A 22,780-nucleotide genomic window follows, 5' to 3' on the forward strand; every position below is an offset into this window, starting at 1 on the left:
TAGCAATGACAATCCATTTGTTCATTCTTGTAGAAACTGCCTTTTGGGAGAAAGATTTGAAATTTTGATGACTTTGGAATGCAGAGTCACATTTGAGAAAAACACAGTAAAACAATCGAATGAGAAACCTCTTCAATTCTAGGTAGATTTTGAAGCTGCAGTGCAATGTATTTGATGATTTTTCATATTCTTCCATAGGAGTCACCACAACACCAAAACCAACTACACCCATCTCCACAACTCGCTCCACATCAGGTCAGTGATGGCTTCTTTCGATACACGATCGTAGAATCATTGCCATTAACCATCTTGTTTCCCATGTTCCCAGACAGTAGAGGGACATGATATCACTCACCGTAGACATCTATCTGAGACCTTGCAGTGGGTCGAATGTAGCTCGATCTTAATGTGAACATGAGGAGAAATGTTGTGTTGCATGTTTGTAAATGTCTCTGACTCTCTTAGACACTGTTTCCTTCCCAGTATTTACTGATTGTCCCAATAGTTGAATGAAATGTGCTTTTGAATTTCATGGTGAGTATTGTTTTTACATGACTATCGCAGGAACATCTCATCTTGTTAATGCACGATTCTCTTGACATGTTGTATTAATATTGTTGCCTTTTCTACATTAATCAAGAAAGTAGTTACTGTTCTTCAAATTCACAACTCATTTAAGCTTACATATTCATTGCCATTCCCGTCAAAATGTGTTTTATTGAGTAAAAGGAAAGATATCCGATAGAATCCCTCCAGTGTGTAAACCGTCCCTTCAGCCCAACAAGTCCACACAAACCCTTAGTGCATCCCACGCAGTCCCATCCATATAACCCACCTCATCTACACATCCCTGAACACTACGGGCAATTTAGCATGGCCAATCCACCTAGCCTGAACATCTTTGGACTGTGGGAGGAAACCGGAGCACCCGGAGGAAACCCTCTCAGACACAGGGAGAATGTGCAAACTACTCGCAGACAGTCACCCGAGGGTGAAATCAAACCCGGGTCCCTGGTGCTGTGAGGCAGCAGTGCTAACCACTGAGCCACCGTGTATTCATTTTTCTTACTTTGGTAGAACACACTTCCCTGCATTCCTCATGTTCCAGTTTTAATAAAACAGCCTCCTGGCGAAATTGTCACTGCTGAAGGTTTTCAGTTGGAGAATCAATAATATTGATTACTTTCATCCTCTGTCCAAAGTGACAACTATGCCAAAGGAAACAACCACCACTAAAGTTATTGCTGAAACCACGACAATGGGTATCTATTCTACTTTTCCATTGTACACAAGCAAGTCTTTTCGCACTGGTTGTTATGACGTTACTTCATCTCTTCATGTTTCTGAGAGTTCATGGTACAGCATTGTGGACAGTGTTTATTTGGATATCCGAAAACGTTTTTAAACAAGGCATCACTGAAAGTTCATTGGGATATTTTCTTTGAAAGAAATGGAAGCTATTTGGCTTGGTCTAATTGCGTGGTCTTGTTTCTCTGAAATCATTTGCCTCTTTTTATGGCTTGGTTTTTGACATTGTTTGGTGTCCAGTTGGGGTACACAAGGTCAGAAGTCACATGACACCAGGTTATAGTCCTTCAGGTTTATTTGAAATCTCTAGCTTTCGGAGCACTGCTCCTTTGTCAGGTGCAGTCATGCTGTGCCTTTCTCAGAAAACCCTTTTGGAGAGTCCATTGTGAAAACTGAAATCCTAATGCAGCTGGTCTCCTGACAAGTCTTTGAATTTTTGACATCTTCTGAATGAATTACATTTAAATGCCCCAGTGACAACTGCTTGTCTTGCATCCATCTTGCAACTGTCCTTTTTTTATTCTATGGACCATAACCTTTCTCAAAAGCCTGCTCTGTGCTTAAATTAAATAAATATACTGCAAATGCCAGAAATCTGAAACCAACACAGAAAATGCTAAACCGTCTGGCAGCATCTATTGAGAGGTAAACAGAGAACTTGGAACAGTATAGCACAGAAAGGGGCCCTTCAGCCATCACGTTCCTGTACATGATCCATATCCATCTATACCCTAGAAGAGCAGGAAAGCTGACGTTCTGAAGTATTTTCTGAAGAAGAGTCCCGACCCGAAACGTCAACTTTCCTGCTCCTCTGACGCTGCCTGGCCTGCTGTTTTCCTCCAGCTCCACATTGTGTTATCCCTGATTCCAGCATCTGCAGTTCTTACTGTCCATCTATACCCTGCCTGTTCATGTGTCTGTCTAGATACCTCTTAAACATTGCTATTGTATCTGTCTCTACCACCTCTCCTGGCAGCGTGTTCCAGGCACCTACCACCTTCTGAATAAAAAAACATTCCTTGCATATCTCCTTGAAACTTACCTCCTGTCACATTAAAACTATGTTCCCCTCGTACTTAACATTTCCAACCGGGGGAAAAGATTCTTGCTAACCACCCAATCATAATTGTATATATTTCTATCAGGTTACCCCTCAGCCTCCAATGCTGTAGTGAAAACAATCCAAGAATTAATGTTTCAAGTCTAATATGACTGTTCTTCAGAACTCTATTTCTATAGATTGGGTGGTATGAATTCCCTTGATTATCCATGAAATAACTGCTGTTTTCAGCTACACTTTGCATCTCTGAAGAAGGCAGGATCAGAATTCCCAGCTAGAAATGCAGGGTTCAGCAGTAACAGAGAAAAACAGGACTGAGTGAATCTGCCTGTCATTGCCAGTCTTCAGAATATTTTGGCTGGTGTCTCGACTTAGATCTTTCACAATCGCCGTCATTTGATGGAGAACGTTTTCATTTTGCACATGGAATATACAAGCTTTATCATGGCAGGATATTGACTGGACAACTGTAGCACTGTTTCTCAAGCCCATCTGTTTAATTTTCTTTTATTACCTTTCTCTTAAAATATGTGTATTCTCAGCTGTGAAGTCTCTCTCTTTCTAAACTGTCTTATTTCAGGCTACATGTTTTAATTGTGACTGCATTTATTTTCAGAAGAAACAACTACAACAGTGAAAACAACCACAGGTAGGTCTACTGCCACATCTACAACTGATGAGTTATGTTTTCTTACATTAAACACAGTAACTAATATAAAACCAGAGTATAATTTCACTTAATTTCCTGGTCACTGAAAACTTGTTCTCAGCCTTGGTTCAGAAGTCTCTCACTCACTTCAGAAGAAGATGTGATTAAATCCCACTTCAAAACCTCTAAGACAAAGGCAATCCATTATGTATTTTGCCAATTGACTTGGACCAATCCAATGGAAGTTCTTGGCCTAAGATTTGTACGACAGCGAGCGCAGGAAGAAAGAGAGGAGACCATTAAAACACCACCAAGAGAAGCCTTAAGACAATGCTGTTGAGTTGACATTTTGATTGGAGTCCATTACCACTCTACAAAATCACGGTGTTAAATTAGTAATTAAAGGAAATAACCAAAAATATTTTAGTTTCTCCAACTGCTTCAGTTATTTCATAGCTTTCTGGCTGATACTATTGAACATTCTATAGCCAATTATTAGTATTTTATATCAATATTAATTGGTGACTGTTGCTTTATTTTGCAGAGGTTCCTTGCAATGGAAAATGGTCTGTGTGGATTAACAACAACAAACCATCTGTTGAGCAAACGCATGATAAAGAACCATTAGATCCAATTCGAGATACCGTGTGTCAATCTTATGGGAACAAGATTACAAATATTCAATGTGAAGCTCTCAAGTTTCCTGGGTATCCAATTAGTAAAACCAATGATACAGTAACATGTGATTTAGACAGCGGATTAATATGCCACAGACCAGCTAGTGGCGCCCTTACATGTTTGGACTATAGAATTAGAGTTTGCTGTGAACCAGTTGAAACAACAACACTTCCAACCACAACAACGTCTGTCTCCAGAACTACTACACCTGAAAAATGTTACTGTAATTCAGACCCACCAAGGAAGGTAATCAAGTTGCGATTCATTTCTAATTGGTTTAACGCTGTGTTAAATAATACTTAAAACATTATAGTTATAGTAAATGGATCCCATTATTTCTCACAGCAACTCGCCGTTGCATGCATATTCCATGTCTCTCCCTCACCACCACCTCAGACTGAACCAGATAGTTCACATCCTCCACGTCTATTTTGACCTCCACTAAGGTTCTAAAACCATTTCTTCTCCATAATCCAGATCATTAATTACTGCTTTTATAACATCATTTGCTATGTCTCTGCTTCCATTTGGTTGTGGAAACTCTCATTCGTTTTTTTTTACTACAATACTGTCTATTTCAACATTATCCTGATGGACGTACCGCTTTACACTTTCCAAAAACCTGAGCTCATCTAAATCTCACTTTCCCATACCCACCTCACAACAAGTCCTGCTCCCCAACACTCCTGTAATGCTAACTGTGCATTGACTTTTGCTTGACCTGTGCCTCAGTGATAAAATTCTCATAATCGTCATAATGTTCCTCCCTGACACACACTTCTTTCTCTCTCTGCAAACTCTTCCAGCCCTATGTCAATTTGCAAACTTCACATTCCTCCAGTTCTGGGCTCTTAGCCATACTCCCTTCACCTGATCATGAGGAACTCCACCTTCAGCTGACTGGATCCTATGTTCTGGAATTGCATCCTTGTCACTCACTTAAGAGAGTCACTTAAGCCCACACCTTTAATTAAGTTAGTATTAAACCTATCTCATTAGGATGACCACTTTTGTCTGATTACATACCTCAAGTGAAGAACCTTGGTGCTATTTCTTAGATTAAATGTACTATACATATTCAACTTATGGCTGACACTTGATGTCTTTGGAATGAATCATTTGCAGTGATGAAAGTAATGCCACTTCGATGCCCACTTCCTCTAACAAATCTTGACTATTTCATAACTGTATTTATACTTTTTTTTGAGGTGATCCTTGTCCCTGAAGCTGAAACTCTCTGTCCCCCAATGCTAGCTCAAATCTTTCACCTTGCTTCTGTGCCACCCTTCACAATCAACCCTTCCATTACTGAGGGGTTAACAGGGCTAAGCTGATGAACAGATTGAACAAATTAAGATGTTTTGTCACTTGAGTTTCTAATGCACATCACCTTCCTAAACTGATGAAGGCAGTATAGAGGTACAAACCTCTTGACATGTTTGCTTTACATTTTACACTTCACCTCACTGTTTTTAGTATAACCCAAATATTGATATGGCAAACAGTGCTTATATTCCAAGAACGACTTTATAACAAGCAGAAAATTAGGAATTTGAGCAACCTAACTGATGTGGTACTAGGGCTTCTATGAAATTGTTATTGTTGAACACCCAGACCAGAAAGAGAGAAAACTGTTTCTTTTCATACTCAATAATATAAAGTCAATATCAGAACTGTTCAACTAATTGAAATGTTTGCTGATGTATTAAGTTACTTGTTACTCTATCCTAGTGCAATGAAACATGGCAAGAAGACTGTAAGATCATTACTTGTATTATAGCACAAACATATGAAATTACGAAGGTGCCCTGTTCAGTCCCTGTGAAACCTACATGTTATAGTGGCTTAGAATCCAAAAGTGTCCCAACTAAAGGTGGCTGCTGTTCAACATGGGACTGTGACTGTAGGTAGCTTTTTGATTATTTGTTTCAAATTCATTGTTTTTAAATTTCTGTTCATAAATTATATTCATATTACTTATCATTTTTATCTCAATGTAAATAGCATTTTCTTTTTAATTTTAGGTGAATGTCAAGTATGGGGGTATTCACATTATCGTACCTTTGATGGGCTGGGCTATGACTTTTTTCACAATTGCACATATGTTCTTGTCCAAGAAAAAACCCCAAGATACAATTTCTCTGTGATTCTTGATAATTATCACTGTAATCAACAAAGCTTCGCATCCTGCCGTAAATCACTTATTATTAACTACAACAAACATATCATCAATTTTTCAACTGAGAAAAGAAAGCCTGTGGTAAGTATTAGTGTGTGTTCATACCTGCTATCTAATATTAATCAATATCAATATCAGTATCTTGTTTCTTTACTCTATCGTGAAATAAACATTGATGTGTGAGGAGGCTAATGCAGTGAATTTTTAGAATTGTGATCATATCCAGCCCAGGTAAAGTTTCCTCTCAAGTGGTAGCCTTAAGGATAAGGTTGCAGATAATGTTTGGACAGCCTTCCCCAAAATTTTCTCTGGAAATACTGATCACTGGTCTTCAAAATGTTCTTATTATCATTTCCATTGCTTGGTTTGCTAATTGAGAATAGAGTCTTCAAATGCCTTGTTAACACATTTCCTGTCAATTCTCTTAAAAGGTAACTGTCAATGAAGTAGAAGTGAGCTTTCCATATCGTGCAGGAGGACTTAACATTGTAAAAAGTTGCAACAAAGTAACCATTTATATTCCTGATATTCGAACCACAATCATTGGTCAAAGAAACAACTTCAGGATTAGAGTGCCAGAACAGTACTTCTTAAACAATACTCAAGGACAATGTGGTACGTTTGTGTGTTACTGTTACTGTGGTGTATGCTACAGTAATAGCATCAAGTTATCTTTATATTGTGACCTTTGAAGTTTAAGAGATTCCAAAGCATTTTGCACCAACATTATAAAACAAAGTATGACACAAAGCCACAGAAAGAGATATTATATCAACTGATCAAAAAATCTTGACCAAAGAAGTAGTTTTTTCAGGGGTGTTTTAAAGGACGGACAAGAGGGCAAAGAGGTATATGGGGAAATTTCAGAACTCACAGCTTTGGCAGCTGAAGCCATGGCCAGTAATGGTGCAGGGAATCTCAAGAGGTCGAATTTGAGTAAACACAAATATTTAGAAGGGCTAAAACAAAATGCAAAATTTTAACCAGAGGATGCTGCTTAATTGGGAATTCATCTTAGTCAGTGAGCGTAGGGATGACCAGTGACAATGAGTTGGTGCAAGTAAAGACAGTGACACCAGCAGTTTACTTAACCTCAAGTTAAGGAATATTTTATCAAAGAATCATAGAATCCCTACAGTGTGGAAGCAGGCCATTTGGCCCATCGAGTCCATACTGACCCCCTGAAGAGCATCCCATCCAGTCCCTGTAATCCTGCATTTCCCACGGCTATCCCACCTAACCTACACATCCCTGGACACTATGGGAAATTTAGCATGGCCAATCCACCTACCCTGCGTATCTTTGGACTGTGGGAGGAAACCCATGCAGCCCATGGGGTGAACATGCAAACACCACGCAGATAGTCACCTGGGGAGTGGAATCAAACCCAGGTCCTTGGCATGTGAGGCAGCATTGCTAACCACTGTGCCACCGTGCCGTCCCTGGGAGACCATGGGAGTGCAGTGAGGAATCAGGTCTCAGGATTCCAGAGACATAAATAAGGGTTCAGTAGCAGATTAGCAGAGACGGGATGAGATCCAGTAATGTTGTGAAGGTGGAAATAGTGGGCCTTTGTAATGATGTGAATACATAGTCAGCAGTTCACCACAGGATCATGCACAACACCCAGACTGAAAACTGGTGTCTGGTTCAGTCCCAGTAGCCAGATAGAAGGTTTGGAGTGTGAATTGAAAACCTGAATTTGCACTAATAGAGTATAGAATGTATTCATCAATGTGAAATATTTCCCATTTCACAGGTTCTTGTTCTAGAAATATAACTGATGGATGTGTAAGAAGGAATGGAAAGATAGAACCACGTGACTGTTGTCACAAAACTGCGTTTGATTGGAAAGTTGATGATCCTAAGAAGCCACGTTGTCAAGCAGCTCCTACAAATGTGCCTTGTGAAGTGCCTCCTACTCTCCCACCATGCGAATTTGGGAAAACTGTGTGTGATGCCATATCAGGAAAGTACGTACATTTCTTTGTGTCTTTTTTTTAAAGTGACCAAATCTATCCAGATATTCATTTCACACAACTTTTTCTTAATGTATGTTTAATAATGTCAATGAAAAAGTCATTGTCTGGATTTTGTCTGGTGGGGAGGGCCACCACATTGAACAACTGTCAGTGTCATTCAGGTGCTATCCCATCTGAGCATGGCCCATTTAAAGGGGCCTCTGCCAGTAATGGCCATCCCATTGCCACTTTTTGCTGTGCTTGAAGCTGCATCCACAACACCCCTTCCCCTTCATCCTGGTGAACAGAAACCATACTTTGCCTTCAGGTGCCCTGAAGTACGCAGGCAGCCTACACTCTTGAAATATCAGTAGGACGTCTCGGCCTGTAGTTGGCTGTCACTGTTAAAACAACACCAAGAGTTCCTCTGCCCACTGGTCAATCTGCTCAGCAGGACAACTTATTTTTATGCAAACATTACAGTAATACTTTTCATCTCAAGTGTTTTAGATTGTTTAGTAATCAGAAAATGCAATAGAATTTCATTGTGATGGCTAACTGTCCACTTTCTAACCAGCTCCAATTTTGAATGGCCGTGGAAACTACTTGCCTATTTCTGAATGCTTCTTTGCAACCATAGCTTCCAGGATGTCAGCCATTCCTCTCCCTTTGTGACCTATTTGCCCTGTTTGTTGTTTCCATTCATTTGAGAGAAGCATCCAGTATTGTTCATGACTCAGTAAAAGGTGGAAGAGTACTTAAGAACCATTAATGGAGTGCACCAACTTTTAATTTATTTGTGATTCATTTTGGGAAATATTATTTTGATGTTAATAACATAAATGGAATGGTGTGGTCCTATTTTAGTTTGATAAAATTTCATTAATTCATACAAGTTCACCAGTCAGGGGGCTTTGAAAGAGAAACTTAATATGATTCTCAGTTTGTCAGTGTCAAAAGTTTGATTTGTATTGCTAAGTTTGATTGGAACAGCCATTATATTTTGAACAGATACAAACTCTGTGATTTGCTTAAGTGTTTGTATGATAGGCTTGTTACCAGTGAATTGGAAAATTAAACTTTTAACACAATAGTTAAAAAGGAACCTTGATAATTCTCTTAGACTATCAGTGCCTAATAATTACAAACACTAAAAGATTAAACTAATTATTTAAATTAAAATTAACATTATAAGTAGGCTTTGCATCAATAAGTCAGACAGTAGTTGTGAAATTATGCAATAATACACATATTACTTGGAATTCTTCTCTTGCCTATTTGAACATAGGCATTAATCCATTTTGACACAGTCTAATTGATGCTTAGGTAATATGGGAAAGAATTATATATGCTGGTGCATTACAGGCCCAATTTATGGTTAAAATAAAGCCTTGAAGCTTTTTTAGGAGGGAGATCATTTTGGCTGTTATGTTACTAATACTTATTTATGTTACTAATTACACTCCCACTCTACAGTTCATTCGAAAAATGCAGAAATAAGCAAGAACTGACTAAATATGTCAAGGCATGTCAGTACGATCACTGTGCCATGAATTCTACAGAGATGGGCTGTACTAGCCTGGAAGCTGCTGCTTTGACTTGTAATGCAGCTGGGATATGTGTTGACTGGAGAAACTCAACAAATGGATTATGCTGTAAGTGCTATGAGCCTATAGAATGATATTTAAGACTTCAAATTAAATATCTATGTATTAAATTTGTACCCACATTATTTAGATGAAATATATGGAACCAAGAAACCAAGTTATGTGCACATTGATCTGTCTTACTATGGTTTGTTAACATGGAAATGGTCAGAATGGTTTCAGGAGCCAGAAACTGAGCCCAATCCTAAATTATTTATCATTAATCACACAGGAATTGGATTTAGACAGAAATAATTTTAATTAATAAGGTCAGTGAACTGAAATGCGTCTGACCTGCCTTTTTAACAGCCTTTGGATTGAGACATTGACAGGTGTAAACAAGTCAATAGATGTGCAACAATCCATCACAGGGAAACATGTCCCATAGGGTTCTGGTTGGAAAAGTTCCAGAACAGTTTCTAAGCAGAGGTTTGACCTAGAGCCTGTTCAAGCTCATTTGCTCACTTTGTGCATTTTACACAGGAGCCAAGTTCTAAGAAACTTGCCTGCAGTTTCCCACAAGAATTGATGGTTGGTTACGAAATAATGGCTTTGAATTTTTAGTATCTACTCATATCATGAAGAGAGATTTGAGAACGAAATGGCAATTCTCTAGTCTCAATGGCACTATGATGAGATTCCTTCAGAATCGGATAAGAAACAAAAATGGATTAGTCAAAACTCTGTTATCTTTAATGGAGAAGGGATACTAGAGACTAATTTGCACCTACATGTCACTTGTGAGAAGGAAAGCAATTTATAAGGCCTGAGGACCCATTTTGAACACTTTGCTAATGTAATTTACACATTATTTGGGTTAAGAGTAGCACACAGGAAGAGAAGGAGAATGAATATTGATCATTACACGGCTGCAAGCAGAGTCTTCTGAGCTCTGAAGGATAATCCCATTAGAGACAGAATTGTCTTAAGGCTAAGAGATCCTACTGTGAGAGTGCATCTGCTGAGAGTAAAAGAAGCTTACTGTCAGGAGGCTACTGATCTGTGCAGTAACTCAAATCAACAGCTGAAGAGTGTGGATGGCCAAACCCACGATGCTGTGCACTGCAAAGGGAGAGTTCCCGTCTTCCGAACACAAGTCAATGAGGAAAAGGAAGGATCAATTTGAGATGAACTAGCAGAAAGGTCAAAGCAGTAATCTTATTCCCAACAGAATTTTTATCCAAACAGCCACTCTGTTTTTGATAATTGTAATTAACATCAGTATTTTGAGTGTCCCTATGTAACTTGTTCTTACATTTTATTTTAAGCATACAACTGCACAGAGAGTTTGACCTATAAAGCCTGCGCCAAACACAATCATGATTATTGTAAGGATGGGTAGGTATTTGTCATGCATTCTAATTATTCAAACCTGTATCATTGCTTTTAACAGTAGGTGGCCATATTCTGAAGTAACTGTTTTGATAAATGTTTAAAAATTGCCATGCCTTTAGTTACTTCATCATTGAATAAACATACAATTACAATCTTTCTTTCCAGTGAGATGATACATGGGGAGGCATTTGATGAACACACTGAAGGCTGCTTTTGTAAAAGTGGATCAATGCTTTCTGAGGATGGAACACGATGTGTTTCTTCATGTGCTAGTGAGTAACTATGAAAATGCACCATTACTTCTAAATATAACTAACAAGTTGATAAACACTGAGCACAAGTGTTATCACTGACAAAGATGGCACTCATTTAACAATGTGACACGTCTCGTTTCCACAGGATGCAAAGACTATGCAGGAAACCTAAGATATGTGAGTGCCTCCTCTTTATTGTTTTTACCAGTTTCTATATTTTTAAGTGAGATGATCTGGCAATAAAATAATGCCCTGCTAGCATCAGAGCAGAATTTCACTGGGCATTTGTATTAAGATAAGGATTCATTAAAATTGAATTTCTTTTAATAATTTTTCTAGATTTTATTAATCTGGGACCATGACATAGTTGTAAAACCTCATCAACTAATCTGTGGTATTATGTGGTAATACTGTAAAATTGCAATGTTCCAATTGTACAATGTTAGTTTGAAACTCACAGCACTGAAGGAAGCCATCAGCCTACCCAGACTGTTCTATATGTTCTCGTTTCAGGATGGTGAAAGTTGGCCGCATCCCAATGATACATGTATCAACTATACATGTGTAGAAGGTTTGGTAACAAAGACACAAAAATCATGTTCAGATCGTCCAAAATGTGATGAGGTCAGTACAGACCTGACCTTGGTTTTAGTACCGTTTGTTTGCCATGATGTGTTCTGATGGTGAAGTCTTCCTTTGTTTTTCTCTGTGTGTGATGAACTAACAGTTAAAATGCTTAAAAGAGCAGTAATAAGAGAAATGACCCTAAATTAGAGGAAAAATCATTCTGCACATTATGAAGGACACTATACTAAATCACTCATAATATCAAATGAGATAATATTACATATTGGATGACATGCCACACATTACTTTTACAACATTTGAATGATGCAATAAATCATGAAACTGTTCTTCCATCTCAGTGATCAAGGTTTTATTTCAGGCTAGACAGGTGGGTAAATGTGCACCCCCCCCTCCCGCTTCTGTTTGTTGTAAGGATTTACACAAATTATGTTAGCCAATCTTCAAGGTTGTTCCTCATGAGTTTGGGTCCACAATACAAAACTGTCCTAAACTCCTCTCAGCTATAATAAAGGATGCTGTGAGTTTGGAGTTACAGAAGTTGTTGGACAGATAGGGAGAGCTTTACTCTACTTCTAAGTTTGACCTGGGTGAGTCCCATGGTATGTGCAGCTCAATTTGAATGAGTGAATCTGCCAATTAGTGCAATTCAAGTAAGTTTCTTTAATCATAATTATGACAAAAGTACCAAAAAAAATCCCACAATATCCCTCAAATATGTGCACTATTGTTGTCCATCACAATTCTGAAGTTCACATACATAGACACAATTCAAAAGACATAGGTTTATGCCACAATGCTCACCTGTCAGAGTGAGCAGGGAGTCTTTGCTGCTGCGTCTGGCACAAAATTATCCACCTTTACGTACGACGGATGAAAAATATGCATAAACAGTCACTGACAAAAAATCTATGATAAGCTCTTTGAAAGAAAGATAAAATTGAAAGAGAGTCATAAAATGTTATCATAATTCTAAGTTAATTGATGGTATGGCTGCTATGTTCAAATCTAAGAGACACAGATTAAAACATAACATTGAACATTACTACATTGAATATGTAGTCCATAACAACACTTAGGCAAACTATTCTAAGCGCTGTTACTCAGCCTGTTTCCATATCTGATCAATGTCCTCGTATTCATGAATATATTTGAAACACATATTACTATATTCATTGTGAAAATAAAAATGCTTAACAAAACATAATGATTCAATTCAGGGGCACATTGGAAAATGTAACTACAGTTTATTTATTATCAATAAGTTCATAATTCATCTGTTAAATCTATACAATAGTTACTATTAAAACAATGACAATTGAATTTTTTCTGTATTTAGGCTGACAAACAATGGGACAAAGATCATTGCTGCTATTACTGTCAAGAGAAATGTAAATATTTCCTTTTGTCCATTGCTATCTATTTAACAGCTTATTCTTCTCTAAAATAATAATAACAACTTTAAGTTGTTGTGACTGAGAATTACATCTTCTTTGTATGTTATGGGTTCCGTAGCTTACAAAAATAATTGTATTTCAGAATTGTTTCAGAGATATTAGGAACTGCAGATGCTGGAGAATCTGAGATAACAAGGTGTAGAGCTGGATGAACACAGCAGGCCAAGCAGCATCAGAGGAGCAGGAAGGCTGACGTTTCAGCTTGACACCTTGTTATCTCTGTATTTCAGAATTATTGAATTTGGCTATGATTTGCTTTCGGGTGTTCTGACATCATGAAAGATGTTTTCAATCTGCATGCTCTTTTTTTCTATACCAATAATTATTGAGACAGGGAATGTGATTGACAGGTTTCTGCCTGACTTTAAACTTATGAGGTCTGTGCTTCGACTTCCTACAGACTGATAGGCCAGATGCTGAAGCTATGTAGAAGTAACTGCTCCAATACCTCATCGGCAAAGTATCGAAGCAAAATAAAAACCCATTGACAATTCAGTGCAGTTCATTTAAAAGAACCATTTTGACTTCTCAGCATTTGTCTGTGATTTTGCACACCATTTTACATCAGACCCACATTGCATTAAATTAATGAGCTGAGCTCATGCACTAAAGAAGTGCCAGCACCACATGACCATGCAGAACTCTTTCTCAGCTGACACTTTGATCACTTCACAATCAATAGTGCAAAGATTGCACAGCATTTTCAATAACAATTAACAGGTTCATTATTTTCAATAATGTCCTTTATAGATGATGGGTTGAGCTTATTTTATATTAAGAAATCCTAATGAAACTTTCATCTTCTGAGATTTCTTGACAATAGCTTCAAGGTTTTATTCAAAAGAAGAAAGCCTGTTGCCCCCTTCCTCTTTTACATCCACTTGATCTATCTGTATTAGTCATGCAACTTAAAATAGTTCAAAATATAACTTGATTCCTCCCAACCTCACAGTGAGACAATGCAAGGTGCAAAACAAAACGATTGACATCAAAGAAGGTGATTGTTCAGCAACCGTTCAGCTGAAAGCATGTGAAGGAAAATGTGAATCATCAGCTATGTAAGTAATTTAACTTTTTTTGTATTTTAAACAGAGTAATGAAATAAAAAAAAGAAAAAAAAAATGTCTGAAATGTATAGTAGTCCATAGACTGTGAGCTTCTCTTTTAATCAAATTTATATGATTCATCATGCGTCTCTGAAGAGGCTCTGGCTTGTAATCTCTACACACCAATCTGTGTGTCAAAACCTACCGACATGTTCATTTATTTTCTGAATACAATTCAGAATTTCCTTTCTCCCATCATGTGGTGTAACCATTTGACCCTCGATTGAAGTGGGGGATGGAGGGGCCAGGGGCATAGTTGATCTGGATGCTTCATGCCTGTTAAACCCCAAACATTACCTATTCTTGGGATGGATGGGTGGTACTTGTAAAGGGAGTTGCAGAAAGCATGTTAATGGTTTTGTGGTGTTTGTGAGCTTTGCAATGGTCATCCAATGATAGTGCAAGCCATCAAATTTGACAAATAGTTACAAGCCCAGTTTATGCAATTGAGCTCTTTGAATTTCTTTTATTATGAGAAACTTTAATGAGTTCCTTAGTGCAATTTACAGCAAATCATCTTTTGTTTGTCATATGTTTTGTACAGGGTGACTACTTTGACACAATCATGGTGTCATAGTGTTGCAAATAAAATGGGTAATTTAGTAAAACAACAAGTTAACTTGACTGACTTGTGATCTGCTTAATTGTCAGGTTTGATCCCAAAACAAATCGCATGAAACATAATTGTGAGTGCTGTCAGGAAAAAGAAACTGAGAAAAAAGAAACACACCTGAACTGCCTCAATGGAAAAACTCAAGTGTACACCTACATTTCTGCTAAATCGTGCAGTTGCAAAATCTGTAAAAGTGAAAACGATTAATGTTGTGATCTCAAAGTTTGTCGAATGAACATAATTTGTGCAACATGTGCAGATGTTAAAATCTGAAATATTTTTCTTTGCAATCTCCATTTACTTGGTTTTATTTAGTGATGAGACAGTGTTGTGAAGTTTGATTTTCTCCCAATTACTACCTTTAAATTGTGGAATTGTCACTTCTTTGTATATTTCAAAGCTTTCACCTTTTGTTTGGTGGCAATATTAAATCAATAAAGCATATTCTGCACGAATTAACATGGCAATTTGTCCACTACTGTATTTCTCCCATTACTTCAATTGCAAATATATGTGAAAGAAATACTTAATTGGTTTACAATTTAAATTCCCACTCTGTTTTCAGGTAACACACCAGCTATGTGGGTTTAATGCATTTACTCTAGATTCTAAGATACTGTCCATTGATTTCTCTCTCAGGGCCCTACTGAAGTCAATATTCCTTATAGTGATAGGCCTGAGCTGATGAAAAACTAAATCAATCATTCCTGTCTCAAAGCAAAATAACTTCAAGATAATTGCTGACTTAAAATGCCCCCAACTACACCTCAATGCCTCAATGAACACTGGATCCATTTTTAATCACTATCTCTGGTCTGACCATCCCTACCCCCACCTCCATGAATGCCCACAAAATCTGACCAGAAAGTGCACTTAGAATATGGAATTCACTGTCAAGTTAAGCACTGAAAGTCAGATAAAATGAAATCAAGAATAATTGCTAGAAGATAGAGGGCTACGTACAGACAAATTTACATAGGGATGTCTGCGCTGTTAAAACCACATTTTCTATATTTTTGATGCGCTGAAATGGAAAAAGGATCAATGGAAGGAATTCCTGGATGTTTAAAAACAAGTAACTGAAGCTCGTTGCGTATGGTGTTTACATTGCTGCTTTGATCAATCAGTGAAGGGGCAAACTGTTTGTAGATGTCCCGGCATCAGAGTGTGAATGCAGAGTGAGGTTTAGCCAGTAACAAGCAGCTGATTGGTTTGTATATTTGTGAACAGTCATGGATGCCAAACTTCATCAGCCTGGCAACAATATTCTTTTTGGTTCCTGGGTAGTTCAACTTGCTGGTGGGTGTGAACGATGCAGTGACATGCTTTCAGATTGCTGGAAGAGTAGGGAGGGTTTTTCCCCCTCTGCAACAAAATACATGAAGCCTAACAAAGAGCAGGCTTTTTCCTCATCAGTTGTTGCAAGCAGTTACCATAAGTTGCCCTGTGCTTCCTGCAAAGAAATGAAGGAACCTGGAGAAAAGATTCATGTTGGAAGGTAGAATTTGAATGCAGAATACAGGGTTAATGGCAGGATTCTCGGCAGAGTGGAGGAACAGAGGGATCTTGGGGTCCACGTCCATAGATCCCTCAAAGTTGCTACCCAAGTTGATAGGGTTGTAAAGAAGGCATATAGTGTGTTGGCTTTCATTGACAGGAGAACTGAGTTTAAGAGCTGTGAGGTTATGCTGCAGCTCTATAACACTCTGGTTAGACCACACTTGGAATATTGTGTTCAGTTCTGGTCACTTCATTACATGAAAGATGTGGAAGCTTTAGAGAAGGTACAGAGGAGATTTACCAGGATGCTGCCTCGACTGGAGGGCAGGTCTTATGAGGAAAGGTTGAGGGAGCTAGGGCTTTTTTCATTGGAACGAAGAAGGATGAGAGGTGACTTGATGGAGGTTTACAAGATGATGAGAGGCAAAGATAGAGTGGATAGTCAGAGACTTTTCCCCAGGGCGGAAATGACTATTATGAGGGGGCATAAGTTTAAGGTGATTGGAGGAAGGTAGAGGGGAGATGTCAGAGGTAGGTTCTTCACTCAGAGAGTGGTGGGCGTGTGGAATCCGCTGCTGGCAGTTCTAGTGGAGTCAGATACTTTAGAGACTTTAAGCGACTCTTGGAGAGGCACATGGAGGATAGTAAAATGTAGGGTATGCAGGGTAGTTTGATCTTAGTAGGATAATAGGTCGGCACAACATCGTGGGCCAAAGGGCCTGTATTGTGCTGTACTGTTCTATTTTCTATGTAAAAGAGATTGAAGAGCAGAAAATCCTAGCAAGTAAACAGAATCACCCCAGCAAACTCCGTGGACTGATGCTATTAAACTATCATTCCCAGATTTTCTTACCCTCCATCCATAAAACCAAAGTTTTCTCATTTGTCTGTGTTTGTCTATATGTGTGTGTCGAGAGGTTGAAAACAGGGTTAGAATAACCAAAACCTGGGAACTAGCTAGCCACTCTCTTCCACAATTTGCTGTTAGTTTTTGCCTCAACCAGTGACTGAAAGACAGTACAATTAGTGTGCCAACCACCCTGTGTCTTCGGCAAATAACTGCAAGGATCTGGAAATAAGGTGATCAGAGAATATGATATCTTCGAAGAAGCAAATGGACTGTCTCATCGAATCCTGTGGACCGGTGCTATTGAACTGTGTTTCACCTGTGTTTTTTTTATAATCCACCAGTGTATCCATGTTTGTTTGTACATCCTGTGTGTGGCTGTGCGTATAGTGTTTTCAGAAGGGGGTTGATTATGTTATGGTAACTCACTTTAGTTTGCCTCTAGATTGAATCGATTTAATTGTGATATCTAGTTAATATTAGGTACTGAATATTTTTTCTAACATGAGTTGATCAGGCTCGTAAATTAGGACCTTGAGATGGTTTGATTAAATTGTTAACTTCTGTGATGACCCTGGGAGAGTGGGGCTGAAGTATCAGTGCACTTTCCCAAGTGGATCATGACAGCCTGCATTGCCTGGCATCACCATGACACTGAAACTCATATATAGCATTCTTCCTGTGTGTATTAGGCAAAGCACCTGTTTTTCTTGAGAGTCATATCCTGTTACTGGAGACTGCTACTCATGCTTACCCTGACTAAACTTTGACCAGTTTGCAGGTGCATGACGCAGTAAGATAGACAAAGGACACAGGAGTCAGGGGAAGTTTCAGTCACGTGTGTCCAAGGATTCACTATGACCGATCTGAGGTCTTCAGGTGATCTCTCTGGAGATGCTGTTGAAGAAGGTGTAAAAAAGCAGACAAAGCTGGCACTCCAGGCTACCCCTTTTATCCACATCTTTGTGCCCTTCTTGAAGATTCTGTGACCTGTGTCGAATAAAAGCATCAACCAGGAGTAGGTAGATCCAATGAGGAGACTACTTTCTACATTTCGAGGTAGCAGAACATTGTTTTTAACCTTCGATTGTCAAGCACTGTCTTTGTAATGCTGTACCTCTGGCTACATTCTGAGCTGTATATATTTTCTCTGTATATTTGTATATACAGACCAGTAAGTAGACCACGTTGCTCCCAGTATGCCTTGATCAATTTTGGTGCAGATATTGTTCATCCATCACTTCAGTCCTGTCTGCACTTGAAGCATTTCCAAATGCTGACTTTCTGCTCTAAAGTTTCCCACTTTTAGTTGGTTCATGAGGATCTTGTATGTTCTCCTACATTACTCCTTTTTTGATCCAGAGGCTATCTACCATGGAGAATGGTTACCCTGTCTCTTTTACTCATTGGCATTACAATTATCTGGAAATTTTACATTTCTCATGGCCTGGTTTGCACTGTCCGAAATACTGCATCAACGTCTCAACATTGAATTCAGGCTGGAGACATGGGGCCAGATATATGGGATTTAGCTGGATTCACATCCTGGGAATGCTTCTAATTTTAATACTTGGTCAATCTTGTTGATTAGCCAATGTGACTGGACTAAACACCAGCACCTCTTTGCCCCAGCCCAAGCCATTACTACCCTCTATCCAGATCACCAAACCAAGCTAGATACCTCCTCCAACTCAAACCTAGCTTACCTCCTGAGCCAAACATTCCCAATTATGTCATAAGTTGTTCCACATCAACCATTTCCCACTGACTCAAACCAACTCAACTTTCTTCATAACCTGACTACACATCCCCAGTAGTCTGATTTGACGTGATTAGTCACCTAACCAAAATATTTTCTGACTTGACTACCCACACACTCCATTCACTCACTCCCTCCCTCCCTCACCCACCCACCCTCCCACTCTCTCTCAATCACTTATTCATGAAAAGACATGAAACCATTAAAAACGTACTTGAATCCAGCAACTCCTGTCAGGGAATCAGTGGTAATTGTGACATCCATTCATCTGTTGTCTTCTATATTTGCCGGATTTACTTTGGAGACGTTACATGAGTGCACAACTCAAAGTTGCAAGTTAAATATGCAACAAAGTTATTGGACAGAAAACCTGCTTCTCTGGTTCCTGGAAGGTCAGGGTTATAGTCTCGCCATACAACAATGAGTCTGTTCACATTAGTGTGCTCTTCTCAATTTCAGCCTTCAGAGAACGTCCGTTCACCAGTGCAGAACTTTGCACTCAGGTGGATTTGATTGGAAATTTAAAGAAATCTGAAAATATAGATTGTTGTTTCAAGATTAAAAATCCAGAAAACAACAAAATCAAGCCGTTATTAAGAAAGTAACAACAGGACATTTGTCAAGGCAAGATGTAGGGTAGGATTGCCTGGATAGAGGATTGGCTAACCACCAGAAAGCAGAAAATCAGCGTAAATAAGTCTCTTTCTGATTAGTAATCGGTAACTCGTTGGATGCCACAGTCTATATTCATGACATGGATGTAGGGAGAGAAGGTACAACATCCAAATTTGCACATGACACAAAAATAGCTGGGAATGTAAGTTGCAATGAAGAAATAAGAAATTTACAGGTGGATATGGATTGGTTAGGTGAATGGACCAATGTCTGGTAGATGGAGTTTAACACGGACGATCGTGAGGTTATCCATTTTGTTCAGAGAAATAGAAATGCAATTTGTTATTGAAGTAGAGAGAAACTTCAGAGTGCTTTGGTGCTGAGGGATCTTGGTGTTCTCTTTTGTGAATCACAGAACCCTAGTAAGTCGGTACAGTAGGCAACAAGGAAGGAAAATGGAATTTTGGTATTTTTTGCCAAAGGAATAGTGCACAGAGTAGGGCAGTGGTGCTGCAACAAGGAATTATTAAGATAGCCTATGTATTGCCTACAGTTTTGATCCCCTTACCTGAGGAGGCATGTGGTGCACTGAGGGAGTTCAGAGGAGGTTCACTAGATTGATTGATTCCAGAGATGAGTGGCTTGGCTTATAAAGAGAGCTTGATCACTTAAAGCAGAGACTGGCTCGTACTTAGAAAAAAAAGCAGAAGTCTAATTGGGGTATATGAGATTTTGAATGGGATTTTCAAAGTCAACGTAGAATGGATTTTTTCCACTTTTGGGGCAATCCAAATAAGACATCACAGTTTTAGAATAAAGGGTAGTAGATTAACAAAAGTGATGAGGAGAAATTACTTCTCTCAAAGGATCATGAATCTGTGGAATTCATTAACCCAGAGTGCGGTGGTTGCTGGAACAATCAATAAATTAAAGGAGTATATACACAGATTTTTAATTTGCAATGTGCTAAGGAGATAGAGAGAGCAGGCAGGAAAGTGGATTTGAGGCCAAAATGCAATCAGCTGTTATTGTATTGAATGATGGAACAAGCTTGAGGGGCTGATTTACTCCTGATCCTCGATCTTATGATCTTATGCTCTGGAATTTATACTGTGGTGTAGAGATTTCTGTCTTTTCTCTTGTTCTTCAGGAGTCACTGCAACATTGAAAGCAAACACAACTGGGTTTATCATCAGGTGAGTGATGTGGTCCTTTGCCATACAACAAGAAGACCAGTGGCACAAATGATCCTGCTTCAATATCTCCCAGTCAGTGAAAGGTTATTAGATAACACCTGTAAATATTGTGCCCATTTCTTCTAGAGGAAACTGATTGAAAATTGAGCTATTTTGATGAAGCTAAATTACAATCTAAGTTACATAGAGAGATAGAGTCATACAGCACGGAAACAGACCCTTCAATTCAACCAGCCCATGCCAAACATAATCCCAAACTAAACTAGTTCCACCTGCCTGCTCCTGGCCCAGATCCCTTCAAACCTTTCCTGTTAATGTACTTATCTTATTGGCTTTAAATTCTGTATTTATACCCACATACCCACCCCACCCCTTCCTCAGGAAGTTCATTACACACGTGGGCCACCCTCTGTGTAAAAGATTTGCCCCTTGTGTCTTTTTTTAAATCTCTCTCCTCTCACCTTAAAAATATGCCCCCTAATCTTGAAATTCCCTCATTCTGGGGAAAAGACACCCACCACTATCCCTATCTATACCCCTCATGATTTTATAATCCTCCTCTTAAGGACACTAAGCTGGGTGGTAGTGTGTGCTGTGAGGAGGATGTTAAGAGGCTGCAGGGTGACTGGGACAGACTGGCTGAGTGGGCAATAACTTGACAAATGCAATATAATGTGGATAAATGTGAGGTTATCCACTTTGGTCACAAAAGCAGGAAGGCAGATTATTATCTGACGGGTGGCAGTTTAGGAAAAGGCGAGGTACAACGAGACCTGGGTGTCATGGTGGAACAGTTGCTGAAGGTTGGCATGCAGGTGCAGCAGGCAGTGAGGAAGGCGAATGGCATGCTGGCCTTCATAGCGAGTAGCTTTGAATGTCAGAGTAAGGATGTCATGCTACAGTTATACAGGGCCTTGGTGAGGCCACTCCTTGAGTATTGTGTGCAAGTTTGGCCTCCTAGCCTGAAGAAGGACATTCTTACTATTGAGGGAGCCCAGCGAAGGTTCACCAGACTGATTCCTGGGATGGCAGGACTGGCATGAGGAAAGACTGGATCGACTGGGCTTGTTTTCGCTGGAATTGAGATGAATGAGGGGGGATATCATAGAAACATATAAAAATCCTCATGGGATCGGACAGGCTAGATGCGGGAAGAATGTTCCTGATGTTGGGGAAGTCCAGAACAGGGGGTCATAGTCTAAGGAAAAGGGGTAATCCATTCAGGACTGAGATGAGAAAGAATTTCTTCACTCAGAGAGTTGTGAACCTGTGGAAGTCTCTCCCACAGGAAGCTGTTGGGGCCAGCTCATTAGATGTATTCAAGAGGAAGCTGGATGTGGTTCTTTCGGCTAAAGGGATCGAGGGGTATGGGGAAAGGATGGGAATGGGATACTGAGACTGCATGATCAGCCATGATCATAGCAAATCGTGGTGCAAGCTCAAAGGGCCAATTGGCCTATTCCTGCACTTAATTTCTATGTTTCCATGTTTCCTACGTTCCAGTGAAAGAAGTCCCAACCTATCCAGCCTTTGTTTATAACTCAAACCTTCCATACCGGGCAATACCCTGGTAAATCTAAATAAAAACCGAAAGAACTGCGGATGCTGTAAATCAAGAACAAAAACAAAGTTGCTGGAAAAGCTCAGCAGGTCTGGCAGCATCTGTGAAGGAAAAAAACAGAATGAATGTTTCGGGTCCGGTGACCCTTCCTCAGAACTGTCCAGTTTTCCAGCAACTTTGTTTTTGATCCTGGTAAATTTGTTCTGGACCTTTGTGTCCATGGTTGTGCATGATAGTGTGTATTTAGTTGCCAATTTTTGAAGTAATACCCCGACATTTGAGTGCAATGTGAAATATTCATTTCACGTTGATTGTGACTGGCAACTTATTTTCAACCTTCAATTGTCCCTTCAATGGGGCAATTCTTGATTATTAGCCAAGGACGTTTCCTTGAGAGACTGTGATTGCTGATTATCTTCTCTTTTACTCAGGAATTTTAAATGATTTTATTGAAATGTAATCAATTGCAGA

The 22,780-nt window shown here is 39.1% G+C and overlaps 1 protein-coding gene across 1 annotated transcript in view; it reads left to right on the forward strand.

Moving 5' to 3' along the window:
• The window catches only part of LOC109912408 (mucin-2-like), a 75,538-nt gene extending 60,252 nt beyond the window's left edge, over positions 1 to 15,286 (forward strand). The window contains exons 2-16 of the mRNA XM_048610580.1: positions 199 to 255; positions 2,985 to 3,017; positions 3,562 to 3,941; positions 5,427 to 5,598; positions 5,720 to 5,955; positions 6,306 to 6,489; positions 7,634 to 7,847; positions 9,312 to 9,490; positions 10,750 to 10,819; positions 10,982 to 11,088; positions 11,216 to 11,247; positions 11,584 to 11,694; positions 12,995 to 13,046; positions 14,065 to 14,170; positions 14,870 to 15,286. Of these exons, the coding sequence (XP_048466537.1) occupies positions 199 to 255; positions 2,985 to 3,017; positions 3,562 to 3,941; positions 5,427 to 5,598; positions 5,720 to 5,955; positions 6,306 to 6,489; positions 7,634 to 7,847; positions 9,312 to 9,490; positions 10,750 to 10,819; positions 10,982 to 11,088; positions 11,216 to 11,247; positions 11,584 to 11,694; positions 12,995 to 13,046; positions 14,065 to 14,170; positions 14,870 to 15,038 (2,102 nt within the window). The 3' untranslated portion in view covers positions 15,039 to 15,286. The remainder of the gene's footprint in view (positions 1 to 198; positions 256 to 2,984; positions 3,018 to 3,561; positions 3,942 to 5,426; positions 5,599 to 5,719; positions 5,956 to 6,305; positions 6,490 to 7,633; positions 7,848 to 9,311; positions 9,491 to 10,749; positions 10,820 to 10,981; positions 11,089 to 11,215; positions 11,248 to 11,583; positions 11,695 to 12,994; positions 13,047 to 14,064; positions 14,171 to 14,869) is intronic.
• The last annotated feature ends 7,494 nt before the right edge of the window (positions 15,287 to 22,780 follow it).

Source organism: Rhincodon typus, chromosome 22 (assembly GCF_021869965.1).
Source record: "Rhincodon typus isolate 14 chromosome 22, sRhiTyp1.1, whole genome shotgun sequence".
NCBI classification, from domain to species: domain Eukaryota; kingdom Metazoa; phylum Chordata; class Chondrichthyes; order Orectolobiformes; family Rhincodontidae; genus Rhincodon; species Rhincodon typus.